A 19,453-nucleotide genomic window follows, 5' to 3' on the forward strand; every position below is an offset into this window, starting at 1 on the left:
CCGGAGGGTGACATCTGCAACAACGTAGTTGCATGGACACGTTGGAAGCAATGGAAGCGACGGAAGCGAGTAAGACACCGACAACTCACATCTATATGCTAAACTTCTTCTTTCCATAGCTGCCTAGTAAGAACCAGTACATCGTTAGTTTGCATTAACTGTAAATATATCTCAGCATGATAAGGATCGAGAATCAAAATCGAAGGTATGTAGTAATGTATGTCGCTTATAAATTGTGACATATGGCAATCGTCTACTCGCCCAGCCTTACCGTACCAGTCTACATCGCAAAATGGAAATCTGAGATGCCTGATGTAAGGATCGTACCAATGTGCCATGCACTTGCATGTGCCTCGTGCCTCAATCGGACTCCGAGTTGTCCGCTTCACGTTGAACAGAAGCATCTAAAAAGGAAGAAGCAGCCCATAGCACTTGGGGGCTACACACCACTGACACCAGTCCTATGTAAGTATTCGAGACTAGCCTCGCAGTAAAACCAATCAACTGCTAGGCATTGGAAAAGATCGACGGCAACGACATACATGCATACCTAGGCACGATACACATGTACATATAGCCAACGACATTAGCAGCCATCCTAAGCGAGCGTTGACCGCAATCTTTTACCTTGTCTAGTAGGCACGTCACCAGGTAACTAGGCAAACGCCGATTTCCAAACTTCCCGAGCTCTTTCTCCAATATAGCCTCTTTATAGCATAAACTTCCACGCTGCTATGTACGTCTGACTTCTCTCTTCTCTCCACGGAGAACAGAGAAAACACAAAGAGGAAAAATAGAAGAACTTTGGTACAACAACTATTACAAATATTACTACTACTGCTAACCACTACCACCTGTGCCACCTGCCTTACTATTGCCTAGGTCTTGGTCACATTCCTTGGCCCTCTCGGCCTTCTCGGCCTCCTCGGGGCCTCAATTTTAACATCGTGAATGAGTATTGGCAGATTTCTTTTGTTCGTGGGCCCCGCCGCGGCCGACGGGGAATCCCCATCACCTAGTGGGCTAGTTTAAGACAACACAACCCCGTCGTCGAAACGGAAGGACGGCGAAGGAATTTCGCAGCATCAGCAGACAGCTGTTAGCTAGTATAGAGACGACCTAACGTGAGTATATCTAAATAAAGAAATGAATCCTTCTTGAAGCCTTGCCAGAGAAACCGTTTTCAGCTCTGTGTATGTAACCCGTAACTACCCTTCCCTTTACCTGCTTACAAATATCGGACTTCTTTTCTTGGCCCCGAGCTTCCGAAGATCCGGGTAGTCTCCACGGCTCCTAGAGCTTACAGCCGAGTGAAAACCCATGGTCGAGGTTGCAATGTATGTAGTTCAATAAAGGCCTCCTTGCATCCCCGCGTCTCACAAAATCTACCTGATAAATCTAAAAAGGGGCCCTATCTAAGATCTAAGGGGGGCTATTGACGTACATAGGTTGCTATGTATGTACGTCCGTCTCCCTGCGTGCCATATTAAGGCTGTGCGGCTCCCAACATGCTGGTACTACCCCGTAATGATCTCCATCCTGGATCCGTGACCCCTAAATGCTAGATTGAGGCGATATCTCTCCTAAACTAAATATATGTATGCGGAGGGCCGAGTCACGTAGGGCGAAAGCATTGAGTTGCCTAAGATCCGTCTGTCCCACTATGGCTTACGTGGTGATCGTAGCTTGCAGATCAGACTCAACGTCCATCATTCAAAGCGTTTAATTCATGTAAAGTCATCATCATCTCTGGCTGTCATTGATCCAATCCAATCTGTTTTTGTGCGAGACCTTCCCATCATGCTTCACTCCTGCATACTTAATGCTCTCCTTATAAGCTTGATCGATCTTTGAGGCGCCATCTATCCTCACCCTCTTGTACGACCTTGTCTTCGTCCTGGAGCTTTCGGAGTATCTGAACCACGCCACTTGCCGCGGGGATGTGTAGACTCTCGGGAACGCCGCGATATATGATCTTCACCAGCTCCATAGCCGTCCACAGGCTATCGTCCTTTTCAGATCCGAGAGTTTGTAGGACTTGCTTCTCTCTCTCTTGCCTGTGACTTATATACTCGGCGATCGTGGCGCTCGCTTGTGGCAGCACCGGACCGTGCCCTGGATAAGCGCGGCCCGAGACTAAGGTTTCCATCTTGGCTAGACTGCGCAGATAGGCGCCTAGGTCTTCAAACACGGCTGTGCCATGACCCAAGACGTTGTCGCCCGTGAACAGCACGCCTTCCTCTTGTAGGATGAAGGCCATGTGGTCAGTAGTGTGACCTGGGGTGTGTACGGCGGTCAAAGTAGCCCCCTCCACCTGGAATTTCTGACCTTCTGAGATACTCAGCTGGCCTTGGGTTGGCTCACATTTGTAGATATCCGTTTGTGGCGAATGCTCTAGGAGCTGGCTAATCCCGCTGGTGTGGTCATGATGCCAGTGCGTGATCAAAGCACTTTGGACCGTGGCTTTTTCTTCCTCGAGAGTCCGTTTTAGGGCGGCAATCCACGAAGGCTTCCCCTCGCCAGTATCAATTAATAACCTAGCTGACCCGGTCCCAACCAGGTACGTGTTGGTGCCCTGGAGTGTGAATTTGCTTGGATTGCCGCCGAGAATACGAATGCAAGCAGGACTTAGCCGTTCGACCTCGGGTAGATGCGCAAGCTGGACGGCCATGGTGAAAGCACTTTTTCGGAAAGCTTGCATATACTACCACTACTGGAGGTAATGAGTATGATGAATATATAATATTTAGAGGCCTGAGCTATCGAACACGCTATTGCTGTTAGTATCTAGGTGGAGGGAATATAATTAAAGTGTATTATCATGTTTGTGGCTGATCTGACTACTTAGTATAGTGTTAGTTGATGAGGATATAATGAGGCTGGATTGTGCCATATCGTAAATTACTAGTAATTGGGTTCAGGTTTGTATGATGCATGCACATTGAAATACCGAGGTGTCTTGGTCAGCTGAGTTTAAATGTTAAAATGTTATTACCATGTACATACCGTAGTTATGTATGTATCATGATGTAGGTGCTATCGCGAGAGTTCATTCGGTCGGTGGTCGGCATAGTTATTTCATACTACTAGGTTAGGTAGTTATTTAGTAGGTACTAGTCTAAAAGTACTTTTCATGGTTCAATGTATTTAACTTGAAGTAAATAGGTGCCAACGAACCCCTGGATCTTTTTTGCTACTAGTGTGTCGGATAAGAAGAATTAAAGCTATTAAAGGTAGCTTAATTAGGTGGATCAGGTGCTGATAAGGAATCGCAAGCATCTCGCAGCGCAAGCTTCAATTGTTCATCTGTGATCCATAATCCGTAATCCGGTAATCTTTCCTGCGATTTGTTGAAAGACAATACCAAGACTACACACGAGCAGTTATTTACGCTTCATAGAGTTCAACAACCTGTCTAACTAATATCTCAAAATTCTTGTAAGCCAAAACCTTTGGCCAACACTTGCCTTACTTGACTTATACTAGTAGTAGAAGACTAACACTAAAGGTGCAAAAAAGTGAAGCAAGACAAGAAATTTGGCGACGAGATCGCATTCATCTTTAATTAGGAGCTTACAATAGCACGCCGGCTCGGTGTAATCGCTCGTTATTTTGCTACCTTGGTCTACCTTGGTCTACCTTACTTTAGCATTACCTTTACCGACCTACACCGGAGCCTTACTCGTCCTTCTCTAGTCGAACTTACCTACCTACCTACCAATCTACCAGCCTACTTATTCAGTAGCCAATAAATTCATGTGTCTTCACTCTTTACACCCATTCCAATCACGGCAGAGAGCTGTCCCAGAACTTGAACCAGACCAAATACTGTCATCGTGATTACAAGCCCACCTGCCTTTCGTCCATCGTCCATCGTCCATCGTCCATCGTCCACTCTCAATTGTCCACTGTCCACTGTCCACCGTCCATCGTCTACCGTCTAACATCCACACAATCTATCTTCGTACCGGCCGCCACCACCAGAACTTCCAATCCACACCCCGCGCCCGAATCATCTTCCTTCTTACACTTCCTACACTTCCTACACTTCCTACCGTAGCCGTCATTCCATACATAGTTTATACTACATTACAATTGCGGTGGGAATCATGGCTGCGCGACCTACTACCCCGGCATCGCCTAAGAATGTCAAGATCAAGTCTCCCACCCCAGGAACACCTCTATTCGGTTGTGGTCAGTATTATAATCCCAAGAGAGGGGCTGAGTGATCTTGCTTGATCGCATGCTAACATCTTCCTCAGAGCACGTCCAGCTACTTTTGTCCAATAGCCCGGATGTTATGAATAGTTCTATACAATACTACAAGATGCTTCTGCGTGTCATCTTTGATAACACGCCCCTGGTCCCCCAGACTTGCAAGGGCCCGGATGGCCAGATTGTTACCTCTCTGACTTCCAACTACCTCTGCCTTCAGTGCTCTACCATTGTTCCTGAAGAAGAGCGCTCGAAGCATGGAAACAAGAAGAGCCACCGATTCTGTAAGTATTGCTCCAGTCCTACCAAGTATTTGTCCCTAGTCTCTAGTGTCTTTACTGACATACTGTAGATGTGGATTCGCGAAGTGGCGCACTATTCTGCCAATTCTGTCAAGACTTCGTATGGGACCCAACCTTAGAGGAACTGAGAGTAAGAAAGATAGGTACTGGATCATTTTCAAGTATGTCTACGCCCCTCTTCGTCTCATCACTCATGGCAACCTTTCTGCTGTAGAGTGTTGGGGCCAAGTTGTTTTGCAAACGATGCTTTGACTGAGCAACCGGGCTAACGTACCTAGGCCGTAAGAGAAAGCACGAGGAAATGTTCTCGGACTCGGTGAAAGATCCCCTGAAGGATGATCCTAGATATATATCCACCAATACCACCATCGCCTCATGTAGGGCGGATGGGCTTCGGGGTATTTACAACGCTGGCGCCACGTGCTACCAGAATGTCGTCCTACAGAGCTTTCTTCACAACCCCCTACTTAGAAATTTCTACCTCAGCGATGGACACCAGAGCAGTGATTGTCAAATACCTGCCTGTCTCAGCTGCGCGATGGACGATATGTTCCAGGATTTTTATGCCCTTGAGAATACTAACGGTTACACGGCGGCGAATATTCTATCTGGGTTCTGGATCTCGGAGAAGAAAGCTTTCGAGAATCTAGTCACAACCAAAGAGCAAGATGCTCATGAATTCTTCCAGTTTCTCGCCGAGGAGCTACATGAGAGGAACGGCGACGGTAAGAAACCCGAGACAGGCAGCGAACACAGCTGCAACTGCATCATCCACCAGACTTTCTACGGAAAGCTTCAGAGTCAGACGACATGTCAGCATTGTGGCGGAGTCACAAATGCGGTGGAATCGTTTCTGGATCTGAGCTTAGGCTTGGAGAACCTATCGCAGAAGAAGGGCAAGAAAGCTGCTAAGACCGCATCGTTGACCCTGCAAGAGTGTCTTGACGAGGAGTACATCAAATTCGACAAGTGTGAATATCGCTGTAGGAACTGCAATTCTTCACAACAGGCTCGACGTGATCATAGCATAAAACTCCTGCCCAACGTTCTGTCCATACAGCTTAAGGTAGGTGCCCCCTATTAGGCCAGCTTGTCAGTACACGAATGCTAATCAATATATTTAGAGATTTGAGTTCAAGCAAGGAAGTCGAGATCGCGTTGCCTCCAAGATTAGTACCAAAGTACAATTTCCACTGCAACTAAACATGCTTCCCTATACTACCCGTGGTAGGACGGCAGACGCACGGGACAGTCAGGAACTGAGCCGATCATGCACGTACGATTTACTAAGTGTCGTTGAACATGTTGGAGAAATTGACACAGGTAAGTACTCCTACTCTTGAATCTTGTAGAGTTCTATGAAACTAACCAAGTCAGGTCACTACGTGACGTATTCACGAGTGGGAGAACAAGTAAGTTACGCCTATCATGTATCCTTGGATGACTGTCAAGCTAACGTGGATTGTAGTGGTTTTCATTCAACGACCACCGTGTCGAACTGGCCAAGAAGTCGGATGTCCTCGGAAGCCAGGCTTACTTACTATTCTACATCATCCGATCACTGGCGTAAAGGATAATGTTGGAACCCACTTGGGTTTCCATGGAGAGGCGGGATCGGACCTGGGCGTTTTTGAAAGCATTTACATGGTTTAGGGGGGTTATGAGATGTTTTTACGCGTTGCGTTGCTTACTACGTGTACATTGTGTTGAATAGAGAAAAACACACATGCACATACATACACACAGAACGAAAGAGAGAAGAAAGAGACAGAGAAAGACGCATTAAACGAGCAATCCTAACGATGAACTCCAGTTTCCAACCTTTTGTGATGATATTGCTAGTTCTGATTCTATATGAATAAGGGGCGTTATTGAGCCGGCCCCATCTAATCCTGACTAGATATTTTAAGTAAATCACTAATAATGATGAGATCTAAAGAGGTAAACTGCATAGATGTAGAGATATATCTACCTAGGTATCCATCTATCTATCTATCTACGCCGCCTCATCCACAAAGACCCTCACCCTTCCTTATTAGGATCCCCCGTCGTCTCGGAACTGCCACAGGCCATCCCGCTCGTAGTTGGCGTAGCAGTAGAACTCGTTGCTAAGCCCGCGCGCGTGCCGCGGCTCGTACGTTGTGGTGCGCAGGCCGAAGAACCGGTACAGCTTCGTGATGAGGCTGGCCATGCGCTCACCTGTGCAGACTATGAGGCGTGGGGTTGCTGTCTTTGTGGCGCGGGAGAGCCAGCGGACGGTTAGGGCGGCTTTTGGTGTGGGTGAAGAAGAAGTCTTGTTAGTTGGGTTGGTTGGGAGGATAGGGAGGTAGGGACCTGAAGTATATGTATAAGGGGATGTGAGGGGGGGGGGGGGGGGGGGGGAGCAGGAGGGAAGAAACAACGAGAAAAGTAAGTAAAAAGAAGAAAAAGGAAATACAAACCTTTGGTCTGGCAATCCTCGCTAAGGAAAGGGGGGTCACAGATGATGCGATCCACGGCGCCTTTCAGCTGCGCGGGGAGCTTGGTAGGTTGTTGGAAGTCGTAGAAGACGAACTCGGGGAAGACGGCGAACCGCTGATCGTGCTCGAGAAGGTAGACTTGCTTTGGCTTTGGTTTGGGGACGGGGGCGCTGGTGTCGGAGGGTGTGTTCTGTGAAGACGGTGAGTGGGTGTTACTTGTACAGTATGCCTTTTGATATCAAGGGGGGAGGGGGGGTTTAGGCTCAGAAGCAACGTTGAGAGAAATATAGTACTTACCAACAGATTCTTCAGAGCGACAAAGACACTTGGCGCGGACACCACCGCAATAGTCTCATCCTCCCCAACGCCATCGAGCAGCTGTGTAGCCAGTAGCGTAGCCGTTTCGTCCGAATACTGTATTAAGTACACTTCAAGTCAGTCTCGGCCTACATAGAGACTGAGAGGCAGGGAGAGAAGTAAAAAGACGCATCACACACCCAAAACTGAGACTCATTCCAATCCTCAGTAAAGGCATCCATAGAAAGGGGCTGTGTTGGTGCGCCAGCAGTAGCAGCTGCATCGTCATGCTGCTTCTCCGCGGCCGTCTTCAGCTTCTCGAACTTGTCGGCGTGCGCATCACGCTCGCCGTAGAACTCCTGCAGCGCCGCGAGGGCGTGGGATGAGAGAGTTCTAAATGAAACATTAGTACTGGCTTTTTATTTATCTTTCGACATGGTGAGATGAGGGGAGAGTGTGTGTGTGCGTGTGTGCATATGGCATGTAGCCTTGAGGTGTTTCTTACATTGGTTCGTCGTCGCTATCGGTCATATCGACAACTTGAGTTGTTTCAATTTGGATATATATGCACTGAATATACCGATTATACCGATTATACTATGTAAAAACCCCCTTAGATGGAAATTTGAAGTTTTTGGATTCTTGTTTGGCTCGGCTTATAATAAAGAATAAGAATAATTGAGTTTTTTACAAGGCAAAATCACTACTAGTAGCAAGTACAAATTCAAGATAGTACAAGTACACAATTCATCCCGAGTTAAGAGCAGAGAAAATGGCTCTCAACACCAGAACATCATCACATGATAACAATACAACAATACAACAACATAATATGGTAGAATATGTTCATGTCAAAAATATTCATATAGTTACTACGTGACTTTTGTATCAAGGACAACTACGTAGGTCTTTGTATATTATTTACAATGCAATGACTTTCCATTTCTGCTTCTGCTTGTGTGAGAATTACAGAAAAAAAAGAGGAAAAAACTAAAATACTCAGGCTCAAGTTTCCTCTATTGATCATCTGCCACATGCAAATACTTTCTATCTTCCCTCTTCTCCTTCTCCGTTGCCGGCGGGAGATCGTACGTCGCAGAACTTCGGAACCCTTGCTGTTGGGCTGTTAGCCATACACATACACCACTGAATCAAGAGAGGGGGGTAATGCTTACTAGGTAGTGGTACGTAAAGTTGCTTATTTCACCAGGCGTGATATCTAAATCAGCAAATGTCTTGGCCTTCTTGTCGATCGTCTGGTCAATGAATTCCTTGTCTACATCTTCTGCCGAGAGTACTGGCCACCAGAGTACTTGGTTGAGTAGTTTGGCCGCCGGCCTCAGTATCGCCTTGGGCAAGTTGATATGCCTTCGCTTCTTGTGAATTTCATTCTCTACCATTTGGGAAATCTCGGCTGTCGAGTAGTTCGTAGGCCCGTAAAGCTCATACGTTTGTCCGGCTGTCGTATCGTCGTATAGCATGGTTTCTAGCGCTTGGCCAAGATCAATGGACTATATTCACATCGGTCAGATCCCTACTATTCCAACTTGTATCTTTCATGGATACGCACGTGAACAGGCCAGTATCTCTCCTCCATATTGTTTGACGTAAATATGTTGGTGATGCCAGCTAACCGAATGAGGAGTCTATCCTCGAACCCGAAAATAGGGGCCGGGCGAACGATGGTGGTTTCTGGAAAGATGCTTCTCGCAACCTGCTCTCCTCGCCCTTTGGTGGCGAAGAAGTCGGAGGGTGAGTTGGGGTCGGCATTATAGGAAGAGACGTGGATATAACGGTCGACATCGTACTTGGCGACAGCCTCGACAATGCGCTCAGTGCCCTCCACGTGAACATCTTCCAAAGTGAAGTTCTTAGTAGGATAATTCCGACCAATGAGGTTATATACCACATCGGAGTGTCTGACGCTGGCCTCGATCGATTCGGTGTTGCGTAGGTCGTACTCGATAAAACTGACACGACCCAGATCGCCAGCAACTTTGAGATGGCGCTTCGCCATCTCTTCTCGGTAAGGAATGACGACCGAACATCCTTGGCGTGCTACGACGTATCATTAGTTTGGAACGTACATCGTATGCGCCTAGGTTATGGCAAATTGTATGGTCCTTCGTTCGTACCTAGCCGATTCACGATATATCTTCCAAGTTGTCCGGTTGCGCCAAATACTGTCGCAGTGTGGCCTATATAGTAAACGATCAGGATTTAAAAGCGTCTGTAGTGGTTGGTCACAATATACCTCCGAGAGATGATCTAACAGTTAATACGGATTAGCAATTATCACTATATCAATTGTCAATTGACACAAGAGGATCATCGCAATGACTGACCTTCCACCCTGTACACGGAGGATGGGTTTGCCGGTACGGGTGATGGTGAGGTCGGATATGCGACGGGCTTGGATAATATTGAATGCTAGTCTTGGACTGGACCGCACTGCGGTGGGAAAGGAAGCCATCTTTACTTAAAGAGGCGGCCTTTCCAATTACGATACAGCTTTGGGAATGTTGAAGCTTTGACTGTTCGCTGTTCGCTGTTCGCTGTTCGGTACTTTGGTGGGATTTGGGACCTTGAAAGTTGAGCTCCGAAGAAGTCAAGCCACAATATTCAAGTTGGTTATTTGACGAAAGAAAGGCAAGCCACAAGGAATTATCGATTACACTAACTTACATAAGTTACATGTAACTACTAGGTATGTAGTACAATGGAACATGGAACTAAGAAAGTACCTACGTACCCTACTCAGCGCAGCTTCCTGGACAGGCTGCACACCAGCCGCGTATTGATTGTAGCTTCTTGAGCTTCATCCACATTTACATACCTAGGGTAGTTACCTAGTACTTCTTCCTCTTGTAGGTACTACTAGTAGTATCCACTTCAACTTTACTCAGCTCAACTCAACTTTACTCACCTTGAACATCCAACAGACAAAAGAAACAAACAACACCTCACTTACTGACCAAAATCATATCCGAACGGAAGGAAACAAAATTTACCAGAGCACAGAAGTCATAAACAATATCATGAACGTCGACACTATCGCCGACTTCCTCGCCGACCAGCGGGACGAGACCCCGGACGAACTTCAATACCTCATTATTCAGTTCGAGAACTATTGGGAGCGCAAGCTGTGGCATCAGCTTACTGACGCTTTAATCGAATTCTTCGCCAATCCCAAGAGCGAACCTCAGCGACTCAAGTTCTACAAGGTCTTCATATTAAAGTTTGCTGACAAGATCAACCAACTGAAGCTTGTCGACCTTGGACTCAAGGCTGCTACCCAATGTAAAGGTAATTCACTCACTCACTCTCTGTAGCCTGTTGGATACTCTGTTGGATACTCTGCAAGGAGTATCTTATATACGATGCGATACTAACACATGGCATAACAGATGACCAAGAACGTCTTGACTTCCTCCTTGACCTCGCCAAGAAAGTCGATAACGAAAACTCCCAAGATGCATTCGTATACGCTACTGTCGCCGTCTCCCGTGTCGAGCTCGACCTGCACAACCTTGAGGCTGCACGTGTAGATCTCGATAAGGCCGAGTCAATCTTGGACTCCTTTGACAGTGTCGAGACCAAGGTGCACGCTGCCTTCTACCAGGTAAACGCCGACTACTATCAGGCCAAGGCCGACTTCGCTTCGTACTATCGAAATGCCCTCCTCTACCTCGCCTGCATTGAGTTGTCCTCTCTATCCCCCGACGAGCGCAAGGCCCGGGCTTACGACCTGGGTATCGCCGCCCTCGTTTCCGACTCCATCTACAACTTTGGCGAGCTACTACAGCACCCTATTCTCGCTGCCCTGACTGGTGATGTCGCCTGGTTACAGGAGCTGCTTCTAGCCTTTAACCGGGGCGACCTAGCCGCTTACGATATGCTCTCGGGCCACATTTCGACGAACCCATTACTGAAGGAACACGTCGAGGATATCCGACAGAAGATCTACCTAGCGGCACTGACAGAAAGTGTATTTCGTCGGCCACCGCACCAGCGCGCCATGAGTTTCAACACTATTTCTGCTGATACCAAAGTGCGCAAGGATGAGATCGAACACTTGGTCATGAAGGCTTTAAGTCTGGGACTGGTAAGAGGTACGATCGACGAGGTGGATGAGCTTGTCAATTTCACATGGGTCCAGCCCCGTATTCTCGACATGACGCAGATCGCTAGCATGAGCCAGCGTCTCGGCGAATGGGGCGAGAATGTGAATAAGCTGGGCAACTGGATTGAGGCTACGGGGCAGGATATCTGGGCTCCTTGAGCTTAAGTGTGTCTGTCCATTTGCAATACTCATTTGAACACTTTTCTAAGTGGAAAAGTGTTGTCGAATTGCATGCATGAATATACGCCACAGGCAGAAACTTCGACAAGGAAGTGTCCACATCCCTTGCCCCCTTGCCTCTCTCTCCGAGAGGCAAAAATGGAGAGACAGATGAGAGGCCAACAAATAGCCTTGTATGATAGTCCATACTAATAGACACACGTCCTTGGAGGCAAGAAGACAAAAACATTATTAGTATTACTGCTATCACCGCGGTGCTTAGGTGCTTAGGTGCTTAGTGGCTAGTGCAAATTATAGTCGTAGTATGTAACTGATGGTATCGTGATATGTTTGTACACGCGAACTAAAGGCTTTGTAGAGCTGTTCCAAGTGATATGAATAGGTTCCCCCTTTTTCTTCCTTACTTGAGTTGAGGTAGGTACCTGAATGCTTTACCTTGAAGGTTGGAAGCGAGTGCGCACGAGTACAGTAGGTAGGCACCTAACCTTAGGTAGTTGGGTAATTTTCTTCCGAGTTTCGTTCTCTCCTATCTAGGTGCTATCGTGATCGAAGCAAGGACAAAACCTCGCTGCTCTATCGCTCTATCGTGTCATATGTAGGTACCTAGGCAAGTATTTACCCACCTACCTGACTAAATAATATGAGTAATGCATGAGGCAAGACACATACACATACTGGATGCTAGTACACCCGCTCCCTTCCTAATTCCCATCTCTCCCCATTCCCAGAGAACCAAGCCATGCCAGAAACATCGGATGAAAAGGAACTAAAAAAAAATAAGACTAAAACCAAAAAATTCACGCCTTCTTCTCCTTCCCTTCCCCATCGCTAACCGGCCGTCCCAGCACAATGACCTGGCCGACAAACCACGCAGGCCACCAGACGCACCACACGATGAGCGGGGTATACAGGCCCCAGACGCTCCAGCCGAACGCGGCCTCCGCGAGCACGGTCTCGACCCCGACGCCCGCGAGCAGACAGCCCGCGAGCACCACGACGGGCGGACTCAGCACGTGCAGGAGTCCCGAGTGGGCGTACCTGGCGACGGTGGCGGACCAGGGCTGGGAGAAGGTTAAGGGGGAGGAGAGGAGGCCGATGAGGAAGGAGAGGGAGAAGTTGAGGGTGGCGAGGGTGGAGAGGAACATGCCGAGCAGAAGGAGGGAGAAGGATTTGATGAGGTTGTACTGCTGGGCCGTGGGGGACTTGAAAATCCCGCTTGCGTTGCCGGTGTTGGTTAGGAGGTAAGAGACGAGGTGCGGGAGAGCCGCGTTGAGAAGGGTGAAGATGGCGAAGATTGGGGTGAGTAGCTATATTGGTGGTACGTTAGTTTAGAGCTGTATCGAAAAAAAGGGGGGAATATAAGGTGGGCATATGAGATAAGAGTAGAATAACACCATGATGTGAAGGGGTAAAGAGAAGGAGAGAAAACTTACACCAGACGGCGCCGTATTGAACACGAAAAGGGGCACAACGCCTAAGAACTGAGCACCCGCCACAAAGCACAGGGGAAGAAGTACATCTCGCTCAACAGCCACCGAGGCTGGTCTCACCACCTCTTTCGCCGCCTCCCCTCCCTGAGCAGCCCCCTTTACCTCTCCATCCGCTTTCTTAAGCTCAGCCTCCGTGCCCTCAGCAGCAGGGTCAACCTTTCTATATCCGCTCTTAACCCATAGAGAGATCGCCATGATGGTGAAATTGGCCGCGATCAGCATCGCACTCGGCAGATACGTGCCGATGCTCACAAATCGGTGCTTGTGGATCAGCAAATAGAAGAAGAAGCTCTGATGCAGCTTCTCGAGTAAGTTATTTAAACTTCGGAACAGGCCTTCCACCAGCCGTCCCAACTGCATCTCGTCGTGCCAGGTATTGCCCACAGGCTGCAGGGTGATTGCGTCGACGTGATACGGGATGAACGCGCTATGTGGACCGGAAGCGTGTCCCAAAGCCTGGGACAGCATGCCGCGGAGCACGGTCTCAAGGTTGTCGTCGTACTTTTGGGAGTGTTGGTGCTTGTTCTGCAGCACGGACCCTATGCCCATCTGGCCGCTAGCGATGCTAACGACCGAGTTGATCAGGTCGAGGTTGGGCAGTTGTCCGTTGACGCCGTCGTAGACAATGTGTACCGAGTCGAAGCGGCTGTCCTGCGTGTAGTCGAGCGCGAGGGCGCCTTGCAAGGCACCGGATTTGATGGGCAGCGGGGCTACCTGAGATGGGTCGTGGGCATCGTGGTAGGCATCGACCCACGCCTGCGGGCCAGCCCGGCTATCGTGTGGGACCACGAGAATGATGTCTTTGGACCACAGCGACCACCGCTTAAAGTACCGGGTTAAGGCCAGAGCCAAAGCCAAACCATTGCGGTTGAATTCGTCCTTAACGTTCTTCCACGCGGCGATGAGTACAATAGCTTCGGTAGCGTCGCCGCGGGGAGCTTGTAGGATCGCATAGACGTTTTCGCCGGCGTATGTGTGGCCGGAAGAGTGATACGTGTAATTTTGGCGGCCAACCTTAAGACCGACACCCTTGAAGATCTTCTCGAGCTCGTCGTTCACCCTATAAACCTGTCAGACCTGCACACCCAGTACCTGTAAAGAATGACAAGCAACCCACTCGATATTCGTCTTATTCTGTAGCGCATCGATCTCATGCCTATAAGCGCGGAAGACATTCTGATCGCTTCCGCCAAAATATGTGTGGACCTGACCGGGCAGGAGCGCATTCTCGCTAATATATGTACGGCGGGAGTATTGATCGAGAGGTAGCATTAATAGCCAAACAACGCCGACAATAATGCAGAGAAGAGACAAGTACGGTGGGAGCTTCTGTAGTCGAGGATCGCGCCGCAGGACGAGCGCCGCAGCTAGGAGTTTGGATATCTAAATTAGCCAATGCTTTATAGAAATTCGTAACGAAGAGAACTTACAGAGTAGACGCGGCATAGCTGCTCAAGTCTGTTGAATTAAAATACGAAACGAATGAATGGTATAACTACATCGAGCTCAACTTGATGTGTGTTTAAAGGGAACCTTGAAGTGTTCAGTTGAGAGTTCAAATGTTGTAAAGTAATTGAAGTGTGCAGATCGCGGTATACCTAGTAACTACTACATATGTAACCTAGGTAGTACATAAGTAGGTACCTACCTTAGTGTAGATACAGCACGAATTGAGTTAAAGTAACACGAAGTCTAACCGCGAACTTTCAGGGGTCCTCCTTTGGGTCCTTCTTTGGGTCATTAGGTCCTTTAATTTAGCGCTTTTTACTACTTAAGTTAGGTAATCAGCCTTATGGTCTAATTGACTTAAGTGACTTAATTGACTTAATTGACCTAATTAGCTTAATTAACCATTAACTATGTATATCATTGTATGCTTTACATGCTTATTTTCTAACAAGCTGCAGTTATACTACAGTGTATAGATGCATATAGGTACACGATGCATCGTAAAAAGGGTTCAAGGCGCTCGAGATTACTATTGATACAAGTCAAACAAACCCCCTTTTCTATGCTATTTTGGCCCACAAAGTATTCCAGACCTCATAACACGAATATACCAAAGTTTGTTTCCCTTCCAAGACTCCTGTGTCATGCAATGCCTGAATGCTGATTAAACGCATGCTATATACAAGGTAGCATTCTTTCACCTTGATCTTCTCTCATCTTCTGCTCTGTCTATGGCCACGCTGCGCAAACCGTACTACGGACCTAACCTCTGTGAAGAGCCTATTAGCCCTAGTGGTGTTGTCGAGCTGGTCGAGTTATTCGTCGGCAACACCCCAAATCTTCCGTACGTCTTCTGGTCCACGCTGACATAGTGCGGTAATCGTCCTAGTAGGTTTAGACGGCTTTCGATCCATCGTAGTACCTTCTCCGGTGGCGACAGGAATTTGAGGTATCCCAATCCGACTAGACAATTTCTCATGAGCGACAAGGAACCAAGCGCGTAAAAGCTGAACAGAAGGTGGACTTACATAGGTAGCCCGTGCACACTCCACACAGATGACCAACAAAGCTGGTGTTGGGGATGAGCGCTTCGACGACCAACACCATCACCAGAGGTGTTATCCAGGTCGGGACATGGTGTGTTCCGATTACAAGGTACGGGTTCGTTTTATAAGTGCGTATAGCTTCCACTCCAAGTAGGAGGAACACCCAGATACTATCCCGCCCCAACTGTCAGCACTCCAAATTGAGTCTTCAATAATATCGAAGGGTGATGTAAGTACCTAGCTCCCATGACCGCCGTGTTCCCTCTCAGTATAAACTTTTCTATGAAAATGTATGCGAAAGCAGGTATTGTCGTTAAGGCTATACTAGAGTGTCAACTTTGAGTTCGATCCAACTAGACACGGCCAGGAGTATTTGCCGCTGGATATTACACTTACGACCGAAGAACAGGGCGAGTGACGTCAATGTGCCGAACTCGGTCTCGAACCTCTCTAGCAGGGGCGTCAAGGAGAGTATGTTGAACAAGGCGTGGAAGAAGTTGAGGTGGATTAACGGGAATGTGTTGACCCGGTACACTGCATAGGAATCGCATTAGTCAGTGACAAGTTGGACCTCAATAACAGACGATCCACGAGGGCGCATTGCTGCGAATAAACTAAGACTCACTTGTCGCGAGGCCAATTTCATCCGGAATGAGCGCGCCCCATTGCCGCAGATCCCATACAGACTGAAGCCCGCCGAGCCAAAATGCCACCATAACGACTATCATGGCGCGAGTGAACAGCGGCAGCCGAAACACGTACGAGCGCGCCCGCAACGTACTGAACCCTTGGACCGTAGGCATCATTCCTCAGTAAAAGTTAGAGGTGACCGGTTGAGGTCGTGAGGTTGGGAGGGAATCGTGTCCACTAGTCGCTTGGTCTTGGTCGTTTTTTCTCAACGGGTATATCAGGTATTTTTTGATAAAAAAAAACAAAGTTGTTAGGCAGATATCTAGCCTAGGTAGGTAGTTATATATCGACAAAAGCACAGACAGTATATGTTTCTGTCTCGCTTAGATATATAATGGATTATTGGCTGCCAATCCGAATCACCGTAGAAGAGTGATGGGAGGCGACTTGGAGGAATAAAGTTGAGTGGTGTGCTTTGACGGCTGAAGTGTCAGTCCTACCAATAGTTACACAGGCGGCAGTAAGAAGAGGTTAATAATGTTGACAGGGGTTGAGTCTATTGAAATAAGCCGAACATTATTATACCTTACATACATACATGTAGTAAGGTACGAAGATGACACGCTAGAAAGGAACTCGATTGCAACTGCTATGTAAAGTACGTACTATGTATGTACTAAGGTAGCCCAGTGAACTGATCTACATACAATGCCTTATCGATTGCATTTAATCCAATCCCGGAAGTCCCGAGGCAAATATTTAATTATTATGTTGGCAGGTATTGTGGGAATTGTGGGGAACAGTCACGTGACCCACATGGCCCGTGCCCATCTTTGTAGCTTACTTCAATTGGGAAAGGATCTTCGATCCTTTCCATCCTACTTAACAACTTCAACTACATTCATGATTCTGACCTTTTATTTGCAACCCACCGTGATCACGGAACCACCTTATCTGTTCCAACACTGATCAGTGGTTGACAAGATAAGTCAATCACAGACAGCAAGGAGATTCATACCGAATAATACCGTCGATGGTATTGGGATAAGAAGAGACGGAGACCCGCAACTCTAGATTTGGTTGGAAATTCCTGGATAAGAAATTCCATCTGGAAATTCTGGACTGAAACTCCTCGAAATTCACAACCACTACAAGTACGGGAATCTTGTGCTAACTTGAAAACCTCGGGGCGCCGCATTGTGTCCGCGTCCACAGGTTTGCGTCCATCACGCACGAAGAGACCAGACCGAGATCTATCGGTAAATACTCGAGGCGCCGCGTACGTCTGTGCCAACAGTACCCGAGAACATCACGAGAAAGCCCTTCACACAAACGATCCGACTGACGATCCCTTCACTGGGCTACGAGACGACGTTTGCTTCGACAAAATTCGGCCGATTCCTCTACCCAAGCCGAAAACCTACCCAAACCGAAAAGCCTACCCGAGCTGATACCTATCCGGGCCGATCTGCTTGGAAAATACAGTTGGGAATAGACCTTCAAGACGACTACGTCATATTTTGACAGCTGAGTATTTGTGCGCTATCCATTTTGTGGACCCTAGCCCCGCGTTACCTCGCGCCAGTGCGCGACTGCACTATTGAAAAATTTTTCTTTGACCCGCGACTGCACTATTGAAAAATTTTTCTTTGACCCGCGACTGCACTTTTTGTGCTTGGACCCACTATCTCAGGTCACACTTTTTTTTTCACTACCCACAAAGTTTTTTTCCGCAAAAAGTTTTTCTCAAAAAACCTAAACCCACAAACACAAACCCAATTACACTAACGTCTATCCACTCTTTCACAACATCCACACCCAACTTCTTACTATCACCACACCCGATATCCACTCATTACAACAAGCTCTATACGTTCATTATTTTGCACTTGCATAAGTAACCGCCAAGATGGCGGGCCCTTCCAAGAAAGGAAAGGGACTAGCTACTACCCCGACTCCAGAGCCGGATCCCGAACGAAAATATGGCCGCCCGACATGGGATACGTATATCAAGGACGAATACAGCGGCAAGGAGGTGGACTTGGAAGGCATCGACGAGTTGGATGCCCTGGCGCTGGATACATATTGTGCGGAGACATTCCTGATGTACGACGATGACCTCTGTGATGAAGACCTCTGGGAGAAATACCGAGTCGACTTTGACGGTTGGGAAGCAAGACATTTCGACAGACTAAACCGAACACTGAAGTCGAAGATGACTGACCATCTCTTTAAGCACGGCATACGAACTCCCGGTCGCGCTTTTGCCGAGAAACTCGAGAGGGCTGCCAATGCAGAAGAATTTCCTGCACTATCAGAAGACGAGGCTGCGAACGCAAGTACGAAGTACCCTACAACATTTGTCTCCATGAAAAACCCCAGTTACCGGAGGAAGCTGCAGCAAGATGCGAAGAACATGAGTGGTACCGACTCAGAACGATCTTTTGGAGGAGACGACCAGAGTGAAGTTTCGGAAACCCATGAACGACGACCCATGGGATCGAACCAAGGCACTCCAAAAGTTGAGGTGACCGCTGCCACTCCAACCCCCGATGCGAACAAACGGGCTGGCTCGAACAGACCAGGTGGTCTGTTTGCCCCAAGCAACCAAGCTGGACGAAATCCAGCTCCAGCTCCAGCTCCAGCTCCAGGTCCGGGACCAGGTCCAGGTCCAGGCCGAGGCCAGAGACCCACTGTGTCTGGCCGATTCTTCGGTTATGACGATGATTACCCTTCATTTGGTAATACAACTGCTTTTCGACAGAAACCAGCTGCAGGCCCTTCGATTCCACAACGCAACTCACGACCCCCTGACCCTCCAGACATGAACCCAAGTTTCCGGTCAGGAACAGCCAACCGAGCCCAAGACAATCAGGACGACCAAGGATGGGACAACCAAGGGAACCGAGGCAATAGCCAGTCGGCAACCCCTTTTGAACAAAGACCGTCGTATGAACAACGACCGTCGTACGAACCACAATACTCGCGGGCGATTACCGACCTTGTTAAGATGTACAACAACGACAAAATCAAATTCGGTGGTGATAAGTATGATATCCTTGACGAAAAGATAAAGATCTTCAAGGATATGTGTGGCAAAGCCGGAGTCTCACCCTCGGGTTACGCTGCCGCCTACTCAACCATGCTAAAGGACCGCGCCTTGCAATATTACTATAACCAGATTGCCCAGAAAGGACTTACTTGGGAGCAAATGGTCGCCAAGACCAAAAGTTTCTTCCATACTACCGAAAATCAACAAATG

General features: G+C 48.0%; 6 protein-coding genes across 6 annotated transcripts; 2 read left to right on the forward strand and 4 right to left on the reverse strand.

The window, feature by feature from the left end:
* Positions 1 to 1,831: 1,831 nt before the first annotated feature.
* On the reverse strand, positions 1,832 to 2,671 carry GGS25DRAFT_526049 (Metallo-hydrolase/oxidoreductase; the record flags this gene model as incomplete). Its single annotated transcript, XM_049264909.1, has 1 exon — positions 1,832 to 2,671. One exon carries the CDS (start codon positions 2,669 to 2,671, stop codon positions 1,832 to 1,834), a length of 840 nt encoding a protein of 279 aa, XP_049112087.1.
* Positions 2,672 to 3,870: 1,199 nt separating this feature from the next.
* GGS25DRAFT_509670 (ubiquitin carboxyl-terminal hydrolase) lies at positions 3,871 to 6,402 on the forward strand. The gene is made up of 7 exons (XM_049262583.1): positions 3,871 to 4,194; positions 4,263 to 4,499; positions 4,568 to 4,678; positions 4,796 to 5,583; positions 5,642 to 5,840; positions 5,895 to 5,929; positions 5,986 to 6,402. The coding sequence occupies exons 1-7, from the start codon at positions 4,110 to 4,112 to the stop codon at positions 6,085 to 6,087; spliced, it is 1,557 nt and encodes a 518-aa protein (XP_049112088.1). The 5' UTR covers positions 3,871 to 4,109; the 3' UTR covers positions 6,088 to 6,402.
* A 150-nt stretch (positions 6,403 to 6,552) lies between these two features.
* GGS25DRAFT_516083 (putative N6-adenine methyltransferase-domain-containing protein) lies at positions 6,553 to 9,746 on the reverse strand (the record flags this gene model as incomplete). The annotated part of the gene is made up of 9 exons (XM_049263155.1): positions 6,553 to 6,785; positions 6,959 to 7,166; positions 7,274 to 7,390; positions 7,474 to 7,666; positions 8,318 to 8,388; positions 8,449 to 8,784; positions 8,844 to 9,331; positions 9,409 to 9,471; positions 9,593 to 9,746. The coding sequence occupies 9 exons, from the start codon at positions 9,744 to 9,746 to the stop codon at positions 6,553 to 6,555; spliced, it is 1,863 nt and encodes a 620-aa protein (XP_049112089.1).
* A 255-nt stretch (positions 9,747 to 10,001) lies between these two features.
* Positions 10,002 to 11,887, forward strand: GGS25DRAFT_509678 (uncharacterized protein). Its single transcript, XM_049262584.1, has 3 exons — positions 10,002 to 10,140; positions 10,216 to 10,579; positions 10,681 to 11,887. Exons 2-3 carry the CDS (start codon positions 10,312 to 10,314, stop codon positions 11,553 to 11,555), a joined length of 1,143 nt encoding a protein of 380 aa, XP_049112090.1. The 5' UTR covers positions 10,002 to 10,140; positions 10,216 to 10,311; the 3' UTR covers positions 11,556 to 11,887.
* Positions 11,888 to 11,964: 77 nt separating this feature from the next.
* On the reverse strand, positions 11,965 to 14,729 carry GGS25DRAFT_78134 (GPI transamidase component GAA1). The gene is made up of 4 exons (XM_049266012.1): positions 14,497 to 14,729; positions 14,184 to 14,433; positions 13,010 to 14,126; positions 11,965 to 12,883 (listed from the first exon to the last, which is right to left on the reverse strand). The coding sequence occupies exons 1-4, from the start codon at positions 14,510 to 14,512 to the stop codon at positions 12,374 to 12,376; spliced, it is 1,893 nt and encodes a 630-aa protein (XP_049112091.1). The 5' UTR covers positions 14,513 to 14,729; the 3' UTR covers positions 11,965 to 12,373.
* Positions 14,730 to 14,896: 167 nt separating this feature from the next.
* GGS25DRAFT_509682 (uncharacterized protein) lies at positions 14,897 to 16,891 on the reverse strand. The gene is made up of 5 exons (XM_049262585.1): positions 16,187 to 16,891; positions 15,958 to 16,095; positions 15,799 to 15,880; positions 15,544 to 15,731; positions 14,897 to 15,478 (listed from the first exon to the last, which is right to left on the reverse strand). The coding sequence occupies exons 1-5, from the start codon at positions 16,365 to 16,367 to the stop codon at positions 15,270 to 15,272; spliced, it is 798 nt and encodes a 265-aa protein (XP_049112092.1). The 5' UTR covers positions 16,368 to 16,891; the 3' UTR covers positions 14,897 to 15,269.
* Positions 16,892 to 19,453: the final 2,562 nt, after the last annotated feature.

This window comes from Hypoxylon fragiforme (assembly GCF_022984875.1).
Source record: "Hypoxylon fragiforme strain CBS 206.31 chromosome Unknown GGS25scaffold_10, whole genome shotgun sequence".
NCBI lineage: Eukaryota > Fungi > Ascomycota > Sordariomycetes > Xylariales > Hypoxylaceae > Hypoxylon > Hypoxylon fragiforme.

Coding starts and splice junctions, on each gene's coding strand:
- GGS25DRAFT_509682 (XM_049262585.1), bottom strand. CDS start 16,367: ATGATGCCTACGGTCCAAGGGTTCAGTACGTTGCGGGCGCGCTCGTAC. Junction 16,096..16,186: donor TGAAATTGGCCTCGCGACAA/GTGAGTCTTAGT, acceptor ATTCCTATGCAG/TGTACCGGGTCAACACATTC. Junction 15,732..15,798: donor ACGGCGGTCATGGGAGCTAG/GTACTTACATCA, acceptor GGGGCGGGATAG/TATCTGGGTGTTCCTCCTAC.
- GGS25DRAFT_509670 (XM_049262583.1), top strand. CDS start 4,110: ATGGCTGCGCGACCTACTACCCCGGCATCGCCTAAGAATGTCAAGATC. Junction 4,500..4,567: donor CAAGAAGAGCCACCGATTCT/GTAAGTATTGCT, acceptor GACATACTGTAG/ATGTGGATTCGCGAAGTGGC. Junction 4,679..4,795: donor AGGTACTGGATCATTTTCAA/GTATGTCTACGC, acceptor TAACGTACCTAG/GCCGTAAGAGAAAGCACGAG.
- GGS25DRAFT_509678 (XM_049262584.1), top strand. CDS start 10,312: ATGAACGTCGACACTATCGCCGACTTCCTCGCCGACCAGCGGGACGAG. Junction 10,580..10,680: donor GGCTGCTACCCAATGTAAAG/GTAATTCACTCA, acceptor ATGGCATAACAG/ATGACCAAGAACGTCTTGAC.
- GGS25DRAFT_78134 (XM_049266012.1), bottom strand. Junction 14,127..14,183: donor CAGAATAAGACGAATATCGA/GTGGGTTGCTTG, acceptor ACAGGTTTATAG/GGTGAACGACGAGCTCGAGA. Junction 12,884..13,009: donor TCAATACGGCGCCGTCTGGT/GTAAGTTTTCTC, acceptor CCACCAATATAG/CTACTCACCCCAATCTTCGC.